Consider the following 27,916-nt stretch of genomic DNA (forward strand, 5'->3'; position numbering starts at 1 on the left):
CCAATGACAAGTCCGTATGACACCATTGACAAGCCATAGTGCCGCCAACGACAAGTCAGTGTGCTACCATTGACAAGTCACAGTGCCACCATTGCCAAGTCATAGTGCCACAATTGACAAGTCACATTGCCACCAATGACAAGTCCGTGTGCCACTATTGACAAGTCATAGTGCTACCAACGACAAGTCAGTGTGCCACCATTGACAAGTCACAGTGCCACCATTGACAAGTCTTAGTGCCACCAATGACAAGTCAGTGTGCTATCATTGATAAGTCACGGTGCCACCAATGACAAGTCAGTGTGCTACCATTGACAAGTCACGGTGCCACCAATGACAAGTCAGTGTGCTACCATTGACAAGTCACAGTGCCACAATTGACAAGTCACAGTGCCACCATTGACAAGTCATATTGCAACCAACGACAAGTCATAGTGCCACCATTGACAAGTTATAGTGCCACCATTGCCAAGTCACAGTGCCACAATTGACAAGTCTGTGTGCCACCATTGACAAGTCATAGTGCCACCAACGACAAGTCAGTGTGCCACCATTGACAAGTCAGTGTGCCACCATTGACAAGTCACAGTGCCACCATTAACAAGTCTTAGTGCCACCAATGACAAGTCAGTGTGCTACCATTGACAAGTCACGGTGCCACCAATGACAAGTCAGTGTGCTACTATTGACAAGTCACAGTGCCACAATTGACAAGTCACAGTGCCACCATTGACAAGTCCGTGTGCCACCATTGACAAGTCATAGTGCAACCAACGACAAGTCAGTGTGCCACCATTGCCAAGTCATAGTGCCACCATTGATAAGTCACATTGCCACCAATAACAAGTCCGTGTGCCATCATTGACAAGTCATAGTGCCACCAACGACAAGTCAGTGTGCCACCATTTACAAGTCAGTGTGCCACCATTGACAAGTCACAGTGCCACCATTGACAAGTCTTAGTGCCATGATTGACAAGTCACTATGCCACCATTGACAAGTCTCAGTGCTACCATTGACATTTCATTAATAATGATTATATATGACAATATAACCAAAAATATAATATGACATAGTGATTGAAAATATCATATGTTACTAAAACAAGTTATGTAACTTGAATTCATATTGTTGACAACTTACATCAGCAAATTAATTGACAAGTGACAGTGCTCCGTTGACAAGTCATAACAGGTCTAATGACAATACAAGGTGCAGGTAATGATAACTTAAATGACAGCAGAATCTAACATGCCGATTCATAGTCAACTTTCATTTACACCTTCATATACATGAAACTACACCTAATTCACAACCCATCCCAAAAAAACACAGGGTTGCATGTAATTACGAGAAACTAACTATTGGTGTGTATCCATTTACAAAAAATTCCCTTCACACCCATTTACAAAATATTCCCTTCACATTCATATACAAAAAATAGATGATTTCATTATGTTCTCAGATGGGATTTGGGTTCTTGCATGTCTTGGCAGTGTGTCCAGGCTCTTTGCATCTTCCACAATGATAAACCTTCTTATTTTGAAACTGAAATTCTATTCTATTAATCCTTGGCCTTCCTGGAGGCCTTCTAGTTATGGGTGGATGTAAGAATGTTTGAGTTAGCATATGAGTCACAGTAGGTGCATCCGGCTGTGGGCAATCATGCGTTGCAATTGGCCTCATGCTATTTTCATATATTTTCTCCTGTGTGGACAATTTATAACAGTCATCTATATAATCATACACGCTACGGTGAACTAGCTTGATTTCCGCACATGCATGTGGATAAGGTATTCCACTCATTTGCCATGCCAAACATGTGCATCTATGAGAAATAAGATCAACAGCCACATAGATGATGCGTCCCTCACGCATTGTTTGCACCGAAATATGGTCATCACCATAATATGTTGCCTCCATATACGCACATCTTGCTATTTGTTCTGACAACTTTGATTCAATATTAGGTCCTATACCATTTTTCCAGCTTCTCATCCCCATTTTGCTAGCAACCATCTTCTTGGCCAACTTCTCTTGATGCTCTTGTATCAAAACCGGCAAGGCATGCTTCCTTTCTTTCAACATCCATGCATTAAAAGACTCAGCAAGATTATTGGTGATGTTATCCCATCTCTTAAAAGGGAATTTACTTTGTGCCCATCTACCCACATCCCCATCAGATTCAACCCATTGTGGCAATTGTGGACAAAACAATCTTAAATTTCCCATTGCAACATTAAACTCATTGTCATACCTTGCATATGCAATTCCATCAAGTAAATTAAGTGCGTTCTCCTTGTTATTTGAGGTTCGTCTCACACCTCTATTGATTTTCACATACTGCGCACTATAATTTTCTTTCACATGTGGATAGCAAAAAGCATGTCTCTCACCATCAAATACTGTCCTAACAGCACCGATGATAGCATTACTCCGATCTGAGACAATTGTCACTTGTGCTGATCTGGTTATCTCCTTCAAATTCTGTAGAAACCAAGTCTACTCATCCATTGTTTCTCCTCTAACAATACCATATGCTAAGGTAAACAACTCATTTTCTGCATCAAATGCACAAGCAGATAATAAAGTTCCTTTGTAAGGACCACTCAAATGACATCCATCTATATAAATAATTGGTCTACAACCTTGCACAAAGCCTTTAACTGAGCATCCATATGCAATGAAGAGCCTCTTAAATCGGTTGCTATCTGAGCCTTCCCATCTTGCAACTGTATCACGATTAGTTTCCATTAATCTCTCACACATCCAAGGGATTACCTTATAAGAATCTTCTACTCGACCATGTAATTCTGATAGTGCTCTCTTCCTGACTCTATATGCTTGAGTATAGTTCAATTGCACTCCATATTATTTATACAAGTCCTTTCTAATTTCATTAGGACTCTTGTCAACATTGCACCTCAAGTCATCAATCACAATTGAAGCAGCTAAATTTGACCTTCCTGAGTGAGAGACAATTAAGTTGTCCTGTGCATGATGAATGTGTTCACTTTTGTATGTTCTGATAGTTAAAAACTTAGTATCTTGATGTGCTCCCATTGAATATGCACCCACATACCATGGACAACCATCAACCTTGCACTTCACAATGATCTTTTGCTGATTATTCTTAATAAAAAGGTATGAAAACTTCTGGGATAGGTTGTACTTGTATAATGTTTCTTGAAGAGCAGTGGCATTTGGAAATATTTGTCCTTCTCCAATAATCAAATCCTTCCATTTTGTGGAATTCATTTGTGGTGTAGGTGTTGGGATCATTTCAACAGCACAAGAAATTGATGATGGCTCTCCAATCACATCAAATGAGGTAGGTGGAGACACAGACAATTCATTGACACCTCGAAATGATTGATCAATCCTGCAGGAAATGACAAGTCAGGGTGCATGCATTGACAAGTTGATAGCAAGACAGTAACAACTGACATACCAAGAAATGGCAATAACAGATTTGTTAAACTAAACTTACACATCTTGCTCCTCCATTGTATTATCCCTTGTTGCTTCTGTGTAGTCCTTATTTCCAGTCTCTTCTACATACATATGACCGCTTTCTTCATTGAACTTTATCAAATGTTCTACCCCATCATCATCTACCAACTCCACAAAAGTTTTTTTTATCAAACACAACTGAGAATTTCAAAAGAAATGAGTTAGTTTCTTTTCCAGTAAATGATGATATAATCTCCTTCAATTCTTCATAACTTGTGCCTTCTTTTATATTTGTTGTTCTTACACTACCTCCCACATATCTCATATCATCTTCTCTATCATTTATAAATTTTCCACCTATGTGAACAAAGCAAAATAGATGCTTTCTAGATGTACCCGCCATCAGTAATTTAAACCTGCATCAAGAATCACGCAACTGTCATTGACAACTGTCGCGGCACGCGTTGACAACTATTGCGGCCTGATTGACAACACAATATCCCATTTCGTACTAAAGGTTTCCACCCACAGTAACCTTCATCTTTTTCTTCCTTTGCCATTGAACTAGCATTAGAACAGAGCAAAACCACCCACAAGCAACCCAAAAACAGAGCACCCATGATCATCCTACACACCCAACTTAAATCACCAACACACACCAACCAAAAACACAGCTTTTCTATTGATTAACTTATGAATCCCATTCCCAAAACCACCCACAAGCAACCCAAAAACACAAAAATGATTTTTTGATTTCCCATTTCCAAACAAAAGCACAGTCTGTCAAGAAAGGTAGGAGAGAAGAGGAAAGAAAGTTTCACACATGAAAATTTGTGGAGATTCACATGGAAGCTCTTTGGAGTTCACTAATGGTAATAGAGAGGATATTTCATCATCAATGGCTCCTTCCCTCTTTCCCAATGTCTTCTTTCTCAAGCATATTGCGTGGGAACTCTCACCCAAATGAAATTTTGCGTCTTCGTTTCTGATGGCTTAGGGCAGGGCAAGAGAGTAATTTGTAGATTCTGAAAATTGCTTCTAAGTCCCTTTGGGACTTCAGAAAAATTATGACATTTCAGAGGACCTTTTTGCTGTATTTTGGCTTCTGTGGGACTTCAATGTCATTCTCTCTAAAAAGTCCAAGTATGTGTTGTCATGTATCGTTTCATGTTCTTGTTGAGATAAAACTTTTTTTTAGTATTTGTAAATTTAATTTGATCATAAATATACAACTTTAATTCACTTTATTTTTCATATTTTCTATTTAGCTCCTAAGTAATTCCTACAGTAATTACGTATATTAAGAAGTTTCTATAAAAAAAATAGTTCTAATATACATAATTAATAAGAATATTTTAAGATAACACATGGATTTATTATAAATAATTAATTTAACTAATTTTTTAACATTTACAAATTATTCATTTATTTATTATATGAATGACAGAAATTAATATAAAAAAATATTTACAAGCTAAGCATTTATATGTGGAAGATAGGGGATGTATCCCTGTTCACGGGTACATGTGTATAATTTTACGTGGGCACACAAGTATGCACATGTGTATCCATATTTGTAAATACAACTCCCAACACATACGTATTCAAATTGACTCAATATACGACTACGGGTTTTTTTTATTTAATCGTTTTACTTAGATTGAATTAAATAATCCTTTTATCAAAGAAAAATTTTCTCACATTTGTCTGTACAACTGGCCAAACATATACATTAATCAAAATTATTCTCCTCCTCTTAAACTATATTATCCATAAATAAACAAATGCCAAATTGTTTCTCTTTCTATCCTTTATATTTCTTATGCCTGTATCTGCTCCTTTGTAACTTCATTAGTGTTATTTAATACTACATCCAATCATAATTATAAGACCTCATTTATAGTCTACAAACGATCAGGTCTTATAATTATAACTGGAGGTAGTATACAAACGAGGTCTTTTAATTAGAATCAGAGGTAGTATCATTTTGCCTTTATCTCCAAAAGAAAAAATTCTTATGCCTGTAGTTTTTATTGGTTGAAGAATTAAGGGTCCCCATTCGGTGCTCATTAAGTGATGAGCACTATGCTCATCACCTGATGAGCAATCTGGACCGTCCAGATTAGATCTGGATGGTTTAGATTTAATATTATTAAATAATTATTTTAAAATAGGAAAAATTATATTTTTAAAGAATGATAGTTAAGAGATTATTTTTATTTTTTATCCTATACCTATTAAAATAATTATTTTTAAAAAATAAAAATAAATCTGGACTGTCCAGATCTGATGAGCATTGGGTGCTCATCAGCACCCAATGTAAATCCGAAGAATTAATCCATATAATTTTAATGAGCATTTGTAATTTACTCCCTTGCCGGTCGATTCACATGCACATCATAATGGCATGACTCATGAGCTCTTTCTTTATTACTATTTTCGGTACTTACTATAAGAGTTAGTTGACTAATTTGAATAAATCAAGAAAGTATGTTAAGTTAGTTATTTGTAATAAATATGTGTATTAATTATTTGTAATAAATATGTGTTATCTTTCATAAAATATTATTATTAATCATGTGGATTAGTTAGAACTATTATTGAATGGAACGTTTAACATGTGCAACTACTACAATGACTACTTTGAAAAGTACAAAATAATTTTTATATTAAGGATTGGAGATAGTATTATTATTTAAAATGACAAGTACTAATAATTTAAGATTTTAAACAAGATTAAACATGTAATTTCTGGTAGATACTTTTTATATCAGCTCTAAAAACCTCTTTACAGCCACTTAAAAAAAAAAAAACTAATTTGAATGTCCTTACAGTTTCATTTAATTTTGAATTAGGTCCTTAAGTTTTTTTTTTTATTGGATTCTTTAAGTCTGTGCCGTCAACTCCATTAGTCTCTCTTCTTTAAATCCGTTAAATAGAGACTAACCGCTGATGTAGCAAATGATTGAATTATTTAGACAACTAGGATGCTCAAAGCATTTTCATGAAAAAGAAAATTAGAAAACAATTTTTGCAGTACCAACGATCGAAGAGGAGGGCCAGGATTTGGAATCAATTAAAATTGTTAGTCTCTATTAAAGAGGACGGACTAACAGAGTTAACGGCACAAACTTAAAAGACTCAATTGAAATTGAATGGAACTATAAGGACACTTAAATTAGTTTTTCCTTTATAAAACGTAGGTATTGGTGATGTTGTAAGTACTGTTCTGAAGAACAGACATAGAAAGTATCCATAAAAAAAAAAAAAAACTTAGAATACAATACAAGTTCACTGATCTAACATTTTCCATGTAACAAACTAATCGCCAAAAAAAATAAGGGAGTCGGCACTGTTGAAAAGTTGCACATCAAAATTGGTAGGCTTCCCGTATGTTGTACAACGTACTAGGAAAGTAAAATTTACTTCAAATGATGATAATTCTCACATATTTAAAGGAACAATGATAGTTGAATTTGAAAATCTTCAAGTAGTCACTTGAATAAGAGAAATTCCCTTTTAGACACGCGTGATCGAATGGGGAGTTTTATAATTTGATAAAATAACCATATTAGCCTTGTAAATTTTTTAAAAACAATCTTAGGTCCCCCTCATTACCTAGCCAGCTGCTAGAGCTCTGACACTGGTAGCTAATGCCGGAGTTTAGTGCGCAGCTAGTTATCTGAACTTTGATGATCCATCACCAAAGCTCCGACATCATGAGAGTTGTTAATATCATAACATAAATTGTTAACAGTATCAATGAAGTTATAAAAATGTCATTTTTTGAATTTCATAAAAAATTTATTGTTAATGATGGTACTAAACTTATTAACCGCACTGCAGAACTTGAAAAAAAATTTGTTTATTATACCATGACTAATCTCTCAAAGTATAAAAGACTTTTGGATCATATTATCAATGGCGTTATGAAAGTTGTTAATAGAATTGTTAATTTCGTTACAAGACTTAAACTGAAATTTTTTCAACATTCATTTTCTATCATTTTCCTATTTAACTCCAATCATAACTTTTAATTTTAAATAACTAAATTTCATATTAATATTATGTTAAATCTCAAATATGTATTTTTTTTTTTTTGAGATCGAACAAGTTCATTATTATAATATCTTCTTTAAAACATAATATAATTAGATAAATTAAGAGAATACAAATTTTTCAATCTAATCAAAGATTTTCCTATAAATGAGTAAATTGAGTAGAATAAAGAAATTAGAGATTGGTGAGAAGAAAGAAAATGAAAGTAAAACTTAAAAAAAAAATGAGAGTATTATAAAGTAGAAATAACAAGGGAACAACTAGAGATGCGCAAAAGAAATGATCGCCATAATCAAAGAAAGAGACATTTGAAGTCATCATGTCAGATTAGTTGTGCCATTCATTTAAGCACCATGTCAGTCTCTTTTTTCAGTTTGGATAGATTAAATATATTAATTAAATTAATTAATATGATATAATTTTTCTAAATTATTCTCAATAATTTTTTTGGTTTTCTCTTTTCTTCTCTTATTTAATTATTGTTAAAAGAATATCAATAAGGTTAATTTAGAAAAAAAATTAATAAACATGTGAAAAATGTCTTATATATAGGATCAACATCAACTTACTAATTATATTCTAATAAAAGTTTTTTTTTCCCTTTCTCCTTTTACTGTGTTAGGGACTGTATTGTAAACATTTACAAAGTATAGGATTAAGATCATACCGATTGAAATCGATAATGGCGATTGGTGGAGAAAAAACAAGAAATAAGCTGAAAGGACTAAATTGAAAATGAAGGTGAATTATAGAGCATGGGTCTTTTCCAATTTAATTTGAACAATATTAATTAATGTTAAAAGAAATAAAAGTGACAGTCGAATATGTATAATACTCTGTGATTAACAATATATATTTCTATCCATCTATTAATCATAATACAGAACAGAGCCACATGTGCATGCCCCTCATGATATAAATTTTCACTGCTCCCATATCACCACAGATCAGTACCTATTTCAGTTGAACAGGATCAATTACTCATGCATGGAGCATTAATACACATACCCCACCTAATTAATACACTAATAAATTGCAGGCTGCAAGTATAACAGTACTATATGCTTGCATTAATACACAAATATAATTAAAATGAAAGCTAATTAACAAGTTGGATATGGAACTCCACAGGAAGTAGCAACCCTTCTGGCGCCTGGACTGTTCACATATTGCCTCAGACTTGGATTTTGCAGGTATTGACACAGACATGGCCTCTGCTCCCTCACCTGAACCAAAATCAACACACAAACTTGCAGATCATTTACAAAAACACACTTGCATCCACTAAAGATTAAGTGACAATGAGAACTAATTTAAAGAGATTAAGACAATTAGTTAAATTGGTTAATTGCTTCTTTAAACTACTTTAATCATGTGTATTGGAATTATCCGGGGATATTTTGGTGAAAAAAACGTGGGAGCTAAAATTGATTGAAGTTTTATATATAGGACTAATTCAACTCCTAACTAACTCTTACATTAAAAGCTAAGCTAGTAGTAATTTGATGAGAAAGATGCATGATTCTGTTTACTGCGGCATAGGTTAGTTACCTTCTGGCAGCAAGTGGTTGAAGGTGGAGAAGATGAAGTGATGGAGCCAAGGCAAGAGCTCAACTCAAGAGGGCTGCAAGAGACGCCCTGACCCATGTGTGGCTTGGGAGCCTCAACAAGAAGAAGCATCACAATGGCCAACACAGCCACAGCTGCAGAAACCTTCTTCTCCTTCATCATCATTATTGATTCTTGATGGTCTTAGTCTGAGAGACTGATTTAGTTGTTGTGTGATTTGAGGGTAGGGAAGTGAGAAGCAATTTATAGAAGAGGAATGGGTTTGGTTTAGTTGGGTTTTGGGGGGTAAGTGAAAGTAATGGAGGAGTAATTAAAGTCCCCCACATGGGGATGCAGAGATGGGTTTGAGTGAAGCAATTAGCTGACACTGACACCTGTGTTGCCTTCAGTGTCGTGGCAACTGTGCCGCCTTAAATGGTATCCACCCTTGGAAACCAAACATAAGGAAATATATATATATGCTCAAGAAAACGAGGGACATGGTCAAAAATTTTTAGAGGAAATATCTTTCAAGGTGATTCTATGTATACCTATAATCAGCTTCAAGAACCATCAATAGCGATTCTTGAAGATCTCCTGAACATTATTGCAAAATTTGAAATTCACATGGATCTTCAAATGTTGGTCATGTTTTCTTCCAAATTTTACACCTATTTAATTTTTTTAACTAAAGTAAGACATGGCATGAAGCAAGATATTATGATACCAGATGAGTGTGACACAAAACTAGATACTTTGAGAAAGTAGTTTGAACTTTTGTAAAGCATGTTCCTTCACTGCCTGTACTTGTAGATAGGTTCCTAGTTATATGGGAGATTGCAAAACAGTCTTTTCTTTCCTTTTTCTTAGCCCAGAGCTTGTATTCAAATTCCTTTGACTCATTCAAAATCTGTTCTGCCATTTTCTGAGTATAATTAAAAGGATAATCTTGATGAAGTACTGTGTCTCTAATTCATAGGGGTCTTGGGAATCTGGAGGGAAAAATCGGATCCTAGTGCTCCATAGTCCGTCATATTTTGGAATTGTGCAGTTGAACATTTGCCTTACTGGCTTCTACGGTGAGTTGAGTGAGTTAGCTACCTTTGGCGTTCTGGGTTTCCCTAGAATGAAAAAGTCAAATTGGAATAGAACCAAAGAAGTGCATATCAGTTCTGGATCATCAACTAGATAATTATTAAAAATATTTTGAAACTCGCCCTCAAACAAGTCCGATTAGCCATATAAAAATGACCTGTGGGTCAAAGTCATAAGGCCTATGCATTATAAATTAGATTCATTTGTATCTATTTATAAGACAAATTACAAAATTTGAAAAAATATTTAATATTTAATATTTTTTTCCCAGTATATAATGTATACATGATTTGTTACAAATGTTATCTCCCCCCCCCCCCATTAAATGTTAGCAAATAAAGTGAGCATTGAATAAGTGTGGAACTAAGAAAAATAAAAGTAGGTTTATTGACACATGAATTAGTTAATTAGTTTAATCGGTATAGAATTTTGTCTTACGAATAGAAACGGATGAAGGATACAATTTTTTATGTACTTTTCCATAAACTTTTCATCATTTATAAAAATTTATCGAGTATATTATTTTATTCAGGAAAAAATAATAGTTTTGGATTCAACTCGGTTAAAAAAAAATTTCAATCCTAATCTAAGTGCAATTTATATTCCCTTAAAATATCTTTCAACAACTGTGTATTTCTCCCGGACAAATTCATGATCCAGATAATCAATATGCTTCTCACCACATATGATCATCTTATGTGGATGCAAAGCCTTAAAATTCTCACATAGTGATTAAATAATTAATTTCCCCAGACAATGTCTGCAAAAAAAATTTGAAGCAGAAAATTATGTGCGCAAATTGTACCACAAGTTCTTCTACTTTATTTCCATATCGCTTGTACTCTTATTTTATGGATAAAATAATTCCCAACTCCATTTGCAGCATCATTTGGTCACGTTAATGCTTAACCGAACCATTAGTATTAATACTACCTCCGGTCCTAATTACAAGAGCCAGTTGACTAATTTAAAAAGATTAAAGAAGTAAGTTAAGTTAGTTATTTGTTCTAAATAGATGTTGTCTTTTCTAAAACATCCTTGCTAATCAAGTGTATTGACTAAAACTCTTATTATTAGAAGGGTTACTTTGAAAAAAAAATGTATAAATATGAGACAAAGTGGGTTGGGGTCTTATATTTAGGATCAAAATAAAAGTCAAACAGAGTCTTATAATAAGGACCGGAGGTAGTATTATTATTGTCTATTGAATTATGATTCAAGATCAAGGCTATACGAAATTTAAGACATGAACAGATAATTCATAAATAGGAAAATTAAACTTTTGATTCCTACAGTGTACTGTAACTTAGGGGTGTTTGGAGAAAACCAAACCATAGTTTGGGGAATAGTTTTTAGAAAATAGATTCTTAGAAAAAAAGATTTTGTGAAGAAATGATTCTAATAAAATAAAAGTGTTCCGATAACTGTTATCAAAAGCACTTTTATATGTGCTAATTACTAAAAAAACATAAATTAATATGATAATTACATAAAAGATAAATTTTATAATATATTTTAATTTAAAAGAATAAAATTGTTAATATATTCTTTTACCAACATAATTAATGACATATAAGATAACGTCATTAATAAATAATTAATATATTTATAAAACATAATATTAAATATGTTTATAAAAAATTAATTGAGATATTAAAGTCATATTATCGTTAAGATCTATTCTAACAGGTATAATCATACTCTTTAATTTGAGTCAGAAGCTAAATGGATTTATTTTTTCTAAAACCATGGTTTTGGTCCCAAACCATGGTTTATTAATTTTGTCCCCTGTTGGCAACTTTTTTAACCCAAACCATGATTTAGGTCCCTAAACCATAGTTTGAAATGTTACCAAATAGGCCCTTAATGTCCATAACTCTAATTTTGTACTTCTAAACTTTAGTTCACCACAACTCAATCTTTATAGTTTTAACCATCTATAACTTTAATTCCTATATTTTAAAAAATAAGATTATATATTTAATAAAATTTAGGAACTAAAGTTTTGAATAATTAAAATTACAGAAACTAAGTTACAATAAAGTTAAAAGTTCAAGGATTCAATTACAACAAGTCAAAACTACTGTCTAAAAGATTATTTTTCTTCATAAATTCTAAGGTATGAATAAATAAGTATATATGTGTGTGTATATATATATACAGGTATGTATATTTAAGATCATGAAGGAGTTACACATCCCACGCTAACAAACATGGAGAAAAGAAAAATGTTATTCTTTTAATTCTAAATATAAAACCTATTTTGTAACACAAATTGCACTATAAAATAGGTCTTATATTTAATAAATTTATAAGACGTGAAAGACTACAGCAAATATAATAAAGATCAAGCGCATCCATGTTATCCATGTACAGATTTCACCCTCCGTTCCGCTCATCTCCTGCGTCCTTTGTAACTCACACAACTACTACGACATATCCAAGGCAAAAACAAAATTTGAATACCTTTTTTCTCTCTCTTCCTTTCGTTTAATGTCTTTCTATTTATCTACCCTATAAGAAGAATAACTACATAAGGAATAACGAATTAAAAAAATAATGCTGCTCGGGTTTCCAGAAAGAAGTTTTGACAAGGGAAAGTATCTACCGTCACCTTGAGTAAATGAATGGGCAGAAATTATGATGCAGAAATGAATCCTATTGGGGCTGAGAATCGTCCAGGGTTTTGCCTTTGCCACGGAGCATATCCCCAAAGTTTCCCAGCATGATGCGCCTGAATCTAGTGTCCTCGACTGCTGCCACCGCTGCGGCCGTGGTTGGGACTGCCCGTGGAGATGGAGGGGCTTCTGTAGCTGCTTCTGTAGTTTCTTTCTTTCCAAGTAATCCACCCTCACCAAAGAAGCTGCTCACTGATGAAAGTCCGGATGAAAGTCCAATATGAGCACCCATCACCTTACTTATAGTGTCAAAAGCTCCCCCCGATCTTTCCTTCAAAATTATTTCAAGGGCTTCTTTATGTGCTGGATCCAATGCATCCAAATCCTTTAACAGGTTCTGAATGGCAGGGAGGAGGAAGTCTCGGACACTAGCCACAGGAAGATCTGCAGGAGACAGTGAGTGATTAGAAATATGTTGGGGAAGAAAGATATCCTACCACATCAGCAAAATATCAAGTTTCCATGAGAAAATAAAGAACAAACGAAATTATAAGAAAGGAAAAAAATTCAAATTTTGAGAACAAAAATGACCTATTTATCCCTCCCTGCTTTAAAATTAAAACGATAAATATTATTCAACGATGATTGCATGAAAATTATATTCATTGCCCATTGAAGCATCCTTATAAGGCATGCTTCTTAAAATAATCAATAGTGCATGAAATTGGACTTTACAAGGGCATGTCATTATTTAGGGAATGGCTGCATTTTGAAGGATTAACAACAAATTGGATGAACGAAAAAAATAAAGTGAAATGGAAACATGTTATATGACATAGGAACTTGAAATAAGGGAATCAGGATTGTAAATTTCAAAAATTGTCATTTAATACATTATATTGAACAAAAGGAAGTTGAGCCAATAAATTCCTTCCTCAAGGGCGAATGCTAGAGTATGAGCAGTGGATTTGCCCACCATATTGAAAAATTAGATGACACAGGAGGAACTGTACAGTCAACTAGATGACTGATGGACAAACATTTTTTTTCATCTTTTTTGTTTGGTGGTGGGCTCATGAATTTTTTAAGAGGAACCGAACAGCACTGTTGCACTAGAAAAGTTTGACTTGAGAAAAAAAATTACCCTCAGAAGAGAGATGAAAGTAGAAGTGACAACTTTTCAAAGAACGAACCTGCAGCATCCAGAGCACGGATAGCCTCACAGAATGCATTGGCTTTCTCCCTTCGACGCATCAAATCAGTTGTAGAAGTTGGCATGGATGTCAGCTGGAAAATCTTGGACAAAAGATGTATATAATGTTAAAGAAACAAACGCATAACCCCGAAAGCCTGCTGAATGCAACTGCTTTAAGAGAATGAGACATCAAATTCAGGAAAATTAAAACTGTTCTGAAATAATCTTTCCCATAAAAATAAGTTTAAGGATATAATCTCTTAGTTTTTCTGTTGTATGGGGTACTGCAACCACCAAGGCACGGATAACAGCAATAGTAGCTTCATGGGATCCATCTTCAAGAAAAGCATCCATTTGAATGCGAATCTTATCAACAATCTAGAACACACCAAATATGGTTAGGAAGTTTGAAGTTAATGGTGCATTGCCTTTAATAATGTAACTTTAAAAGCAACGGTGAGAAGAAGTAAAAGGTACCATCTCATTTTTGAAGTGCTGGGCCACAGCACCAAAGGCGTCTATACTGGCATACTTCACATTTAGATTCTGATCAGATCCAAGAGTAACTAAGGCAGGCAAAACTTGCGTTGAAGCAACCTTTGCATCAATATATGGTACCTATCATGAAGACAGGCAGACAGATATATAAGCTTTGACATCTACATCAGATGAACCAGGAAACAAAGTAAATAATAAGCTTACAATAACTTTCAGCAGCTTGGCAGCACTTATTTTCATGTTAATGTTAGAGATAACAACCATTTCCCATAGTATATTAATGATCATTCCATGGTTTTCTTCATATATGCTGCATCGTATAAAAAGCTTGAGATTAAAACATTGAAGATAGACAATCAATTTAAGATCTGTGGCACCAAAATTGGTGATAAGCATACCAAAGGAAGCGAACAGCTTCAATAATCTCAGGAATGTGCCTAGTTGACTGGTGCTCCTTGGAAGTGTCTTCCACCAGCAACTTCCTCAAGTACTCTAATAATTGTTCATGTTTGGCTGGAGCACCCAAAACACCAGCCAACAAAAGGGGAAGGACACACATTGTAGACAGCCTCTCAGCAATAGCAGATCTTGGTCTTAAACCTGCAACCAACCGTTGGAAAATAGAAAGCAACAATGTCATAATATCACCAATCATTTGATGATCTGGCAAAATTATTGTGAAGTGGCCAAAGAGACAGACACTCTTAACCACTTTTTCTAACAAAATCTTCACATTCAGATTTGAGTAGCTATTCCCTACAATTGAATTGTCAGTAAAATTAGAAATATAAGTAATAACTCCATAAAAAAAATCAGTTTTATTTATGGTTATTATGTCATTGACTAGTTTATGATTGAGCATTCACATGTCATAGAGATTGGCATTATTTTCAAGTCTGGTTATTTTCTAATGACGCACGGTTACAAAGAGAACAAACTTGGAAAATGAAACTTTTGAAATCACAAAATTTCCTTGGGAATACAGCGAGAGGAATGCACAATGCTTGACAAACATCAATGCAGTTTTCTCCTTGATGAATACCTTTAATTCTTGAATGGATGGCACTAGGAAAAAATGTCAAATCCGCATCATCCCCTACTGCTATTAAGAATACAGGCAGCATTATGCATGTTAGGTAGGAATCCCCAAACTTTTCAGAGACAGCCAACAGAAACTGCATTCACACAAAATTCATTAATTGCAGTTCAAATACAGGAGCTCCAGATCAGACAAAGCACAACAGAAGAAGTGAAAAGTATACAGAGTAACCTTAGAAATTCGGCTCCGTAAGTTGTCTTCTTTATGTGATAACATGCAAGCCAACTGAATTAAATTAGGAAAGCACTCAACATGCATCCATTCAAATGAAGCCCACTCAACACGTCCACTGGCAAAAAATGGAAACCACTAGATAAGTAGCGTAGTGAAGGAGGTGCGTCAAGGAGACTTTGTTGACATGGAATGATAAGTCCCAAGTTGAGTAATATGGAATCCTATATGGAGTGTTTTAAAAAGATTGGTTCTCCCACCTTAATGAGTAGCTTTCGGGAAAGGGTTTTCCATCCCACTTGAGTGCCACCATTAAATCAATTATATGGATGATCTTGATGAATTGAGAGGTAAAGAGAGAACCTAGATCTAGAGAAGCAGACACAAATATTTAGGCTAGGGATAAGTATAGAGATTTGTGGTCACTCAAAGCTATTGCTTCACGATTTAAGTAGTTTTTCAGGTATCATAGAAACAAATTCAACTCTAATTGAATACAAACTAGAAATTTGGGATGATATTAAGATACTTTAAAAATAGTTGTCACTATAATTAATTAAGAGTCAACACAAGAGGTAGAAATTAGCAACTTTTAGAGTGAATCCTAAACCCCAACACTTCAAGTATTTTTACTTTTCTTTAAATATTTTCTACATATCACCAAATAATTTACTTTATCTCATTTCCTCAAATTATTAATTATCTGGATCAGTAAAAACGCAACGTCCTTGTAGGTACAACCTCAGATTTTTACTACACCGATTCTGTATACTTGCAGGAGTGATCATCACCCCTCTCTTGAACAGCTAGTTCTAGAGAAATTAAAGGTGCAGGAAGACTAGAAGACAGTAAGAGGGGACAAGGGAGGGGACTGTTCTGGGGACGAGGGAGGGGACTGTTCTGGTCCACTGCCGCTTTTTTCCCTTCTCCCAAATAGACCCCTAAAGAGTTAGAGGAAGTAACATTGTGAACCCAAAGCCATTGACAAAGATTTACAAACGTCAAAATGAAATATTTCAGCAGCTAGACTTTTTGCAAAGCTTACCTAGCATACAATTCAAGCATTGAGGTAGATAACACAGTTTGTGTAGTTTCTGCAGTGGTGGAAAAGGGGCATGTCTCTATTGCTTTCTGGTGCACAGAAGGAAGTAACGCCACTAACAGTCTCAATAGAACATCTATATTCCAGCGCTCTCTTTCACCCAATACACGGAGATTTGACTCTACAGACCCTTCAACACCAGAAAGTGGTGGACAACGCTGCAATGTTCGATGAAGTAAAACAATTGCAAATGAGGATGAAGTTCTCCGTCGTGAGTAGCAACAGTGCAAAAGAACAAGCATACCTGAGCAGAGCTTAACAAATGAGATAGTAAAACTCTTAAAACATGATCCAATTTGTCTCCCCACTTTAAAACTGCAGGGACCAATTCATTGAGAGTAATTTCCACCACCACTCCTGAAGGGTCACAGATCAATTGGAACATCAACTCCTCCACCTGTCAAAACATAAAAACAAAAAATTGAACTAACTTCTCATCTTTACTCTTCTTTTTCCTTAGAAGTTGTTATATCTTGTAAGGGTAAAAGGCTCCATTCCCTAGACCATGTCTCATCAACCTGTTCTAGAGCTTACATTGTAGCAAATTCTCTCAAGTCAGAAATCTTCTCCATGATTGCCTCGAAGCATATATAGTGAGGCTGACCTTGAAATATTTACCCGTGTTTGGGAAAAGTGGGAGCAGCAAAGCCAAATTATGAGCTGCAGCCTCTCGAACAACAGTGGCGGCATCTTCTACTAGTTGCTGTACAATAGACAAGATCAAAGAATCGCGAATCTCAGGGCGAACAAACTCTGCGAGCTCTCCACATGATTGAGCAACAAGCAGCCTACGCTCCTCGTACATGTGATTAATCTAAAATCCACAACACCAAAAATCTATAAAAATAGCTCTACGGGCAGAATGGCAAAATGAAGATTTGAAGATTCAGACAAAAATTTACTTGTTCCCAGCATTGAGGAAGCAATTCTGTCTCTGTTCTCATCTCTCCAACATTCTTGGCAAGGCTTACACATGCCTAAAATGATGACAAGGCAACCTGTGTTACTTCTTTAGAACCATAACCATTGAAGACAGTGAAGGAAATACAATAACCTTCACCAAGAAAAACAAAAAATAATAACTCACATCCATTATTATTTGCCTTTGTTGTTCATCAGGACGTTTGATCAAATTAAACAATGTGTGGGTCAAAGAATCTCGAGTGCCACTATCAGGGTGGCGCTCTATCGCACACATTATTAGGGGAAGGAGCTCCTGCAAGCAAGCAATTTACAAATGTAAAGTAGAAGGTTCTACAAGAATAAATGAAGTAAGACATAATTAGCAAACCTACCTCACGGTGGTTGATCAACACATATGGAACAATTTTAGGCAAAGCATCCGCAAGTATTTGAATGGTTCCTAATCCCTGTTAAAGTATAAACATATAAGACGAAATGAATAATAATATTATACAATCAGTAAACATATGATAAAATCTTGTCATTCTGAATTTCCTTATTCGGTTTTATTATTTATCATTCTTGAAGGCTGATTATTGCTAAGCACTACATCATTGACAATGAAGACCAACCATTACAACACCATCATGCCACTTTTAAATCAAGAAAAAGCCCAAAATGAAACCATCCTAGCAATTCATATCACCAAATTCAGTGAAAAAGAGAACATATATAAAAAGGCAACAATACAGGACAATTTTCCAAAACATAGCCAATACTTGCCATCTTTTCAGACACTGCTTCGTCATTTACACCATCTGATTTAAGAAACAACCTGCTATTCTCTGCTTGCAGCCCACCGTTGTGTTCCAAGATAGTTTCCCCATTCCCTAAAGCACTGTTTACATTTGGAAGATTCTGTGAGTCATGCAATGCATCTTCACGTTTATCTATACAGTCATTATGACTGTGGCCATCAAATGATTGAGTGCCTTCATTGTGTACATCTCCTGAGGCTACTTCAACAGGACAAGAGATTGAACTTTTGTCCTCATGTATCTCAATAATTTTGTCTTCTCTCTGAGTAATTTCATTTTCAGAACTAACCAAATTAGCAGATTCAAGAGCTGTTACTTTCTTTGCTTTCAAATATTCAACTTCCATCTGCAATTTCTTGATTTCTTCCTTGTAGTTTTCTAAAGACATAGGTTGGACATGGTCAGCGTCACTGGCTGCCAAATTCTTTCCAGATCGAGACCCTCCAATATGCATTTTCAGTGAAGTGATCTCAGCCCTGCAACCATCAAGTTCCTGTTTTTGGTGCTCAAGAGACTGCTTCATAGCTTGAACCTGAAAGTTATAATAATTAGTACGTCGTTAAACATATTAACTGATGGACAGTCTTTCAGAATTAAGACGGAACTACCAGGTTCTCCTTGTCTTTAAGATCTTTCTGCAAACCTTCTAAGGATTTAGTCAATGCATTTATTTGGCCATCCATCAATTCTTTGTTCTTCAACAAGTTCTCCCTTTCTTCAGTTAACCTCTTATTTGCTTGCAACAATGTCTCATTTCCTCGAAGTAGAGCAATTTTTTCCTGAACCAACATTCATGTGTGATTCAGCACAAGAGACAATGATGCAAATTCCCAAAAAGCAACCAATGCATCCTCATTGACAAAGAATTTCAGTAAAACGTTATTTTATTTTTAACGTAACTAGTTTCCATTAAAACACTTTTCAAAATATATACATTTCAGAAATAGAGAAAATAAAAAATAAGGATAAAGAATATTTTAAAAAAAAAAAAAAAAGCTATCAGAGGAGAATCTGATGGGCTTACTGGCCCAAATGTTCATTGGCCCCAAAAGACTTGCTCCAGGAAAAGCAACACGCAGAAGAAAAGGGAATGGGCAAAGGGGCAATGAAGTCTGACACTTAGAAGGTCATGGGAGAGTAGAGAAGGAGTTGAGTGTTGGGAAGGGGCTATGGAGAACAAAGGACCATGCGGTGAGGGCGCAAAGAGGAGAAAATATCGAAGGAAGTTCTTTAGAAGAGACTCTAGCGTCTCAAAAGCAAAGGGAGTCTCAGTGCTTAACATTCTGCCCTTTATGTTCTGGGGATTTTCAGTTGCTTCCCTTTGTTGATCATTTATTGTTTCTCCTTGCTGCCGTTGATTCTCATATATATGAAGTGTTCAATGTAATTTCTGGAGTAGAAGCTCTATTAATTTCAGTTGCTCTATCAGAATCTTGTGTGAAATAAAAATCAAATTGACCGAGGCCTCCAATTTTGCTGAATATCTATTTACAATCACTATGCCCTTTCACAGAAGAAGGAAGCATATGCTGATAAACATATATATATATATATATATTATTCAAGATTAATAAGCTATTAGCCAAAATCTGCCGGGTACAAGTACCAGGGAACCATGGAATAAAGCTTTTCAACCCATCTTCCTCACTGAGTATTCTCCTTTAATCTTCAAAATAAAAAACAAGCCAAAACATTTAAATGGACTTTCCCGTTTCCCAGATTACCAAAACACCTTAAACACAAAAAGTTTTCAGAACTTTTGAAATGCTGAACTATCTTGAAAAAAATCAAATGTCAGTTATGCAAAACAACACAAAATATACCGAGGGGAAAAGGCATCTGACACACTAAAACATTTGCCTTGTTAAGTTTTCAATTTTTTTAAACTAAGTACTATATCATGTAAAAATTTTTAATCTAATACATATTTTGACTTTTCTTTGGCCAATAGATTTTGACATTAACTAACTCATTATATGCATGCAAGTACACAACAACAACCATAACAAGCCTTATTCTTCTAAATGAGATCAACTACGTGGATCACACAATGCTATTCTTTTCTATCAATAGCCAACTCTTCAAATAAGCATTTATTATGGAAGACGGCAGGGAGAAACTTGCCAATACCATCAGTTAAGTAATTACCTGAGCAGCCTCTGAAGTTGATGAAAGAAACTCATAGTAATAATGACGCAAGGCATCTGGTACACATGCAGGTGTATTCTGCCAATTATCCAAGTTCTGGTCTGTAACCTACAGGAATAGATTAATGGCTGCCAACATAAAGAGCCAAGAAAGACAATGCACAACAGTGATTGATAATATAAAAAATATATCCACCAATAATGTCCTCAGATGATTCAGCGTCTTTGCAAATACAAAAAACTGTTATAAAAATTTCAGGAACTCAGATATCTTGTTAAGTACTTCATAAAGTTAAAACAAACAATTATTCTCCAATAAAAGACACAAAAACCAGAAAACAAACTCCATATAAATATTTTCATTTTTCTTTTCCTCCCCACCCCCACCCCACTCTCCTTGCAAAAGGGGAGGAAAGCTAGGAATAGTTTTACTAGGAAAAAAAGAGAAAGAGATTACATAAGCCAGCATAAATATGAAAAATGAAAAAAAAAAAAAAATCCTCTGGTCCTTAATATAAGACCTATTTAACTAATTTAATTAGATTAAAGAAGTTAGGTAAATTAGTCAATTATAAGAAATATGACATGTTTTTCCTAAAACACCATAATCATCTTCCTTAATATCTTCCCTCCCTCTTCTACTTGATTATGATTGAGGGAGTATCTATAAAGGTAATTTAGGGAAAACTGATAACTATGAGAAATAGGCCTTATATTTAGGACCAAAATCAACTCAATAATTAGGTCTTATATTAAAGACCAAAGGAGTATAAAGAAAGAAATTGCAAAACCAATGGCAAGGAAAGCCGAGCTACAATCTATAAAAAAGGCACCTCCTATCTCTACAACAATAGCCAATAATGCAAATGCCAAAGTTGTGCACTATATAAAAGCCTTCCCTACAAAAAAATTGTATGGAGATAGGGTTGATTGCATCATACAACAATGAAGGGAGCAATTTGTTGCAATAATTCATAAATATGATTATTGTATCTAAAAGTAAGACTGACAGTTTAATTAGTCTTCCTCTAACTTCTAAAACAAGATTTCTAATAAATCCTAATCCTACAAGGGCTGAAACCCCCAATATTATCAAAACTTGAAGGGAAACTCAAAAATTGAAACAAAGACAGTTGATGCCCAAATAGCATAAAACCAATCCATAAATACAGCTAAACAAGAAAAATGGAAGACTGCCCAATGGAAAGAAAAGTTAAATAAAATGAAGGAACAATTTTCTAATCCTAATAATTACAGTCCAAATAATTGGTGAACTTAGAGGATCTTTGAGATATTATAATCATCAACATAATCACAAACAAACCAGAATATTATGACAACTTGATATCTAAAATTTGGGTTTCTTGATGTTAGTGTGCTTTTCACCAATTATATAATAAGAAATGTAACTCGATCATGATAAGAGACCTCTCTGTCACATAAAAATAAATGTGAATAATTCACCAAAAAACGATAAATAATGATGGCATAAGGAGTACGAAAGAGGAGTCATGTCCTAAAAAGGGAAAATTCTAATAAACAAGCATTCACCTCTTCATAGAATGTCATTGCAGTAAGACGGTAGCCTGCTAGAAGCAAATATTCCTTCACAGCACAGTTAAGATCCCAGCGTTCCTGATCCTTCAGCGGGCCCAAATCAGTGAAGGAAGAATTCCTTTTCTGTTGTTGAACTTTTGGTCCATCATTTTTGGAAGCATCTCCACTAGACTGAGCAGCTGTATCTGAAACAAAAGCATGTAAGATTAAGAATTAAAACATGAAGATAATGCCGATCAAAAAGTTGCACCAATTTGAATTACTAGCCCAATTTTGGAAGGATGAATTACAACAGGAAGGTAATGCAAATGAAGGTTTACAAACATCAAAGTACTCATATAATTTTTAAGTTATGGCTCCTCTAATTCCAAGCTAACAACCATTCAATTTTATATTATACAAAGTCCAGCTGCTAGATTATTGTGGTGCAGAGTGTAGACACAAAGCTTTCGGTATAGTTGAACTTGTCCAGAGATGTTGAAATCCTTCTCATATGTTATTTTAAATATTACAGGAGTAAAGAAGGCCAGGTTCTTTGGCAAAGTACAATTTTCTCTGTATCAATGCCAATTATCTCTGGAGCATTCTTGCTTGGTGACCCAAATTACCGTACGTTAAAAAAAGAATAAATAAATTTTGTTTAACACGTGTTTTCTGACTACTTTAAAAAGACATTCTACTCTCAGCTCTTGACCTTCTTTTCCTCGTTTCCAATAGATTTACTTCTTTCAGCGGAAAATAAATCACACGGAGCACAGAGTTTTGTTTTGCAAAACTAATTCAGTGCAAATGCATGGGAACTGATACCAAACTGTAAAGGCAATGTCATGAATAATTTTGCCACATCGGCAAAAAAAGGAACTTTGCTTTTCTCCTGCTAAAATGTGCTACCACTAGGCTAATGAACCACTGTCTTTGAACACGATACTCAGAAGTGAAGGCATTCTAAATATTGCATAATTATGCAAGTATCTGGTAATAATAATCACCAAATAGACATTTATGGATGGTCAAACAAAATGAGGTAAGATGTCCAGTAAACAACAAACAACTAAAAAAGAGTTTCCTTTTGCAAAATGATAGAGTCAACCTTTTTAGCCAGACCTATAAAAGGAAAGTCAAGAGACACTAAAGATAGTTGACTGAAGGGTAGGGTGGCTATAGACTGTGGCCACTTAGTAGGTCTCTTTTGGTTAACTTTTACCGTTGCTTATATTAGGAGAAAAGCCTTCTTAGGGGGATACGAGGTTTTCTTTTTTGGAGTGTGATACACTTGTGAGGACTGGTGCTCCCGGGGGGCCAGTTGGACCTTGCTTAGGCTTGGTTGGTTCTTCATTTCGATTGCTGTGTTTGTATTAGGGAATAGGATTTTGATCTGAATCATTGAGAGTCCATTGTAACACTGATTCAGTTATTTTGTCATTAATATCAAAATCTCAGTATTTCCCTACTTCCTTGTGTTGTTTCTCTATTGTTTTGCTCGATCATTGGACTATATTTTCTGGGTCCTATCACAAAACTAATTTAGCTTAATTGCAGAGGAACTGATGCCAGCACCATAGAAGCAATGTCACGAGGGGAAAAAAAAGAATATTGCCACATATAAGGCAAAAATAGAGAGATCATGGTTTTTCACATTAGCTAAAATGTACTACTAGAGCACATTTGTGACCAGAAAACCAGAGCGTCTTTTTTTTTTTTTGGGGGGGGGGGGGACCATGTACAAAGTTGAGCAAAATATTCAAAACTTAAGTTCTAAATAATTTTAACCAGTTATATAAGTACTTGATAATATTGAGCGCCAGATGAACAATTATTGATCTCAACTAAAAAGAGGTAAGATGTATTGAAAACAACAAAAAATACCATTTAGTTCATTGAGACTATCAGTCTTCTTCTGCAATTCACTTTTCAGTCTCAAGATGTCTTCTTGAGCCAACCGTAACTCATAATCACTAATAGCTAGCTTTTCTTCGGCTGCTTCTTTCTCTTCCAGCAAACTTTGAGGGTCTGCCACTGCTTTCCACAAACAAAATAAAGGAAAACATGATCAGACCGGAAAGCAATGTATTTTCATAATTCTGGCAACGTACAGTGGTTCTGTTCAAAGTGAAGCTTCCTATGAGGTGTCCAGATCACCAGGGCAGGCACAAGCAATGCCCACATAAGAAATGGCGTAAGTTGCACAATACAAACCAATGTATGAAATAAAATCTAAACGCCAGATGCACATCTAGTTTATATTTTCCATTCAATTCTTCGAAATTGATTTATTAATTTCTTCATTTCTTTCCTTAAATATCTTACTTCAGATCCAAGTTGTGTGCAGAGAATTTGTTCTGCTTCTCCATTGTTAAAAATAAAAGCCCCCCTCTCACCAAAAAAAAAAAAAAACAAAACACACACGCATGCGCACACACACACATTATCGGAAAAAAAGGTCTCCCTAAGTACATACTAAATTGCTACTCCTTAGGGGTATATGCTTACATAAAAGGTTGAGGCACAATACACCTAGGAGGCCGGTGCTATAAGGACATTTAATAACTATGGCTTAAAATTTCACAACTAATTCCCCAAATCGATTGTGCTGATCTCTAGTGTATAGCTATTAGAGGAATACAAGTTGGCCCCAAAAAAAAATATATATTAAGAGGAATAAAAGTAATGGAAAGCAAAGAATAGTTGGTTCTGAAAAAGGGGAGCACAGTCGTAATTCCATATTTATAACAATAGATATCAGAGCCCACAGCTCAGTACTACATTAAAGCTTTGCAAAGTCCATCACCAAATTGATGGACAAACAGAGGTGACTGACCATGTTCAGGGACTAACAATGTTTTGTTGGAGGCAAACCAAAACAATGCCCCAGATTGTCGTCCTGGGTCAGACATAGGTTCTACACCACATTAGAGGATAACTTGCAACGTGTTGTGGTATGCAGAACAGCAAGGCTGAGCACGGATGGAATAGGCTAGCCTGCAAGGCGCCCCTCATTACAATTTTTACCCATAAAATCAGTTTTTCTATTTTGTTTTACTTTCTATTTCATTCCGTCGTGCATACTACATAGCCTGTAAGCAGATGAGAGACGGCTCAAGGGAAATTCTATGAGAAGTTTTAGGAGATTGAGCATGTAAAGGAGCAAGAGAAAGAGAAAAGCAGACATAGAATTGGGTATTCTTGAGGAAGAACCAAGCCCCTCGAAGTGCCAAGAGCTTATTTGCTTTTCTTTCAATAATACCTTTCTACTGTAGCTGTTTAACCACTATTTTTACGCAGGGAGCTAGAAGCTTGTCAGGAAAATAAATAGAGGGCTGAGAGAGAGAGCGAAACCAGAAAAATGGATATTTTCATGGGATGACGAAGATGATTGAAGAGCCAGGAGTTTTCTTGCTTTCCTCTGTTGCCTTTAAATTATAACTCATTGTAACTCCAATGATCCAAACGTAACAAGCATAATTTTTTTAGTACAAAGGAGCGAGTTGACAGCTAGAAGAGGATCGCACCCACAACCTCCCACAAACTGGGGAAACTTGGTGCCATTAGGCTGAAGGGCATTAGCGAAGCATAAATATTTTGACAAAACAAGATCACATAAAACGTATCTGAGCACTTATAAACCGTTGAATAATGTGTTCTAACTTATAGAGCAAAAATTGCACACCACCTAGTTCCTGATAGTAGGATTTTTCGAGAGACATTATTTCCATGCAGTTATAGCCTTCGCACTCATTTAAGAATCAGGAATGAACCTGGAAATAATAGAACTGCCGTGTTGACAGAATTTCTGAAGCTTAACAATAAAGGAAAAACAAAACGCAGCAGAAACTGTAAACTCCACGCAATAGAAAAGTTCAGAAAGAAAAAATAAACATGGAAGGAAGAAAAATCTCAGAAAAGAGAAGGAAGAGGAGAGAGGAAAAAAGAACCAAGTACCCCAGAACAATGTTGCAGATGTTTCCATTAAATCTGAATAATTTAGATATTAAACATCATCTTTCCACTGAAAATGAATAAAGGACAAGGCAACAGCTTTGAAAACCAATGAACTAGTCTATCAAAATCATTTAAATGAAATTTCCTCCTACGTATTACCGAAAGTAAATTACACTCGTGACTTGTCTGGGAAAGATATATGATGAATGCTTCAACCTACGGAAGACCTTTTCGACTACGAATTCTGTTAGTAGTTTAACTGCACCTAACTCAGATCAACCCAATTGGTTACCAAAGAAAAACAACACTCCCAATGGAAAGAATCCGAACTTCAAAGTTGACTCAGTCAACGGAAATAAGGAGTATCTGTTATTTAACCCGTAAAAATGAGGAATTGCTGTCAGAAGCAAGATATACCGTACTCCAAGCTTAAAAGTCTCAGAGTGCCCGAATTCAAGATTAACCCGTAAACCCAATCAGCATCAGAGTTCAAGAACAGAACAATCAAATGGAAAATGGGCAAAGTTTACGAACCTCGGAGAGAATTGAAGCGAGAAATCTGATCAGGAGGGAACCTGGAGGTATCGGAGAAGTACTCCTTGAGGCGAATAGCCTGATCATCACGGCCATCATCAAGAAGCTCGTGAAGAAGCTCAAATGCCGTGAGCAAGTAGTTCTCTTCCAACAGAAAATTCACAACGCAATTGCACAGGGACGACCTCCCCACATCCATATCTCTCTCTTACAAATCCTCAGATCAAAAACCTAATAGCCTATCCGTAGCTGATCAAAGGCCATTGAAGAAAAAGAAGAAGAAACAGTCTCAGATCTCCGTGAGCATAATTGCGACGCATTCATCTATGACAATGCATAGAGTGGAACGAAGGAGGAAGGAGGTGGCATCTCACATCACATGTGAGATGTTGGGATGTTCGCCTCAGTGTTAGTATCGAGTGGTGCGCGTCGATGGACAGGCGACCTGAAAGAACTGAGACAAGAAGAAGAAGAAATCTCTCAAATCTGAGAAAAAGTCTGACCGGGCAAAAGTGCGTGGGAGATCCGATCCGCATTGGTCTCGTCAGCATGCGAGACACTGCTCTTTATCATGACACCGTTCTAGTTGACTTTTCATTTACGTTTATTAATAAGTTAACATTTTCTTAAAAATAAATTCTGGGAATCTCTAGGAACACGTGGCATGTCTCGGAATTGTTTCTCCTATAAATAAGAAAATCATTTACATTATTTTTGTTTGAATTTTTTAAAAATAAAAAAATAAGCCGTACTGTTTATTTTTGAATTATATATTTTCATTTTCTTTCTATAAAAAATTGATCAAAAGTCTCTAATTATAAAATTAATTGTGCTATGATACTAATAATCTAGGTTTTTGAGATGGTGCAACTCTTCTTTAATTGTTTGCAACGTATCTTTAATTATATGATTACAAATGTTTTTCATTTTACATATAATTGAATATAGGTTGTATTGCAATTAAAAGAAGTTACACGATACCTTACAAGGAGAGAGAAGATAAATACCGTTGAAAATTGGCTAATGATGATCTCTTTTCTGTTAAATCTGCATATCAATTTTTCTTTTCCAGGTAACTAGAATAGGGGAGACAACATTGAGAAGTTGTTGTGAAAATGGAGAGTCATAAAGAAAATCAAATCCTTTTATGTGGTTGTTTACTCATGAGCAAGCGCACACA

At 35.1% G+C, this 27,916-nt stretch overlaps 2 protein-coding genes across 3 annotated transcripts; both read right to left on the reverse strand.

Annotated features, from left to right (window-relative positions):
- Positions 1-8,578: 8,578 nt before the first annotated feature.
- LOC114741416 (non-specific lipid-transfer protein 2-like) lies at positions 8,579-9,246 on the reverse strand. Its single transcript, XM_028929668.1, has 2 exons — positions 9,064-9,246; positions 8,579-8,738 (listed from the first exon to the last, which is right to left on the reverse strand). Exons 1-2 carry the CDS (start codon positions 9,244-9,246, stop codon positions 8,616-8,618), a joined length of 306 nt encoding a protein of 101 aa, XP_028785501.1. The 3' UTR covers positions 8,579-8,615.
- A 3,188-nt stretch (positions 9,247-12,434) lies between these two features.
- LOC114741427 (RAB11-binding protein RELCH) lies at positions 12,435-27,255 on the reverse strand. Of its 2 annotated transcripts, none has more exons than XM_028929691.1 (20): positions 26,737-27,255; positions 24,130-24,279; positions 22,258-22,442; positions 20,708-20,815; positions 19,168-19,338; positions 18,525-19,091; positions 18,134-18,208; positions 17,926-18,054; positions 17,741-17,815; positions 17,443-17,652; positions 17,083-17,235; positions 16,782-16,996; positions 15,737-15,854; positions 15,509-15,641; positions 14,865-15,066; positions 14,671-14,776; positions 14,446-14,586; positions 14,223-14,346; positions 13,967-14,083; positions 12,435-13,217 (listed from the first exon to the last, which is right to left on the reverse strand). In XM_028929691.1, the coding sequence occupies exons 1-20, from the start codon at positions 26,933-26,935 to the stop codon at positions 12,814-12,816; spliced, it is 3,582 nt and encodes a 1,193-aa protein (XP_028785524.1). In that variant the 5' UTR covers positions 26,936-27,255; the 3' UTR covers positions 12,435-12,813. The 2 variants fall into 2 exon arrangements, with proteins under 2 accessions (XP_028785524.1, XP_028785523.1); XM_028929690.1 differs by having other exon boundaries at positions 22,258-22,448.
- Between the last annotated feature and the right edge of the window lie 661 nt (positions 27,256-27,916).

Source organism: Neltuma alba, unplaced genomic scaffold (genome assembly GCF_004799145.2).
Source record: "Neltuma alba isolate B1F8T4 unplaced genomic scaffold, ASM479914v2 tig00003392_pilon, whole genome shotgun sequence".
NCBI lineage: Eukaryota > Viridiplantae > Streptophyta > Magnoliopsida > Fabales > Fabaceae > Neltuma > Neltuma alba.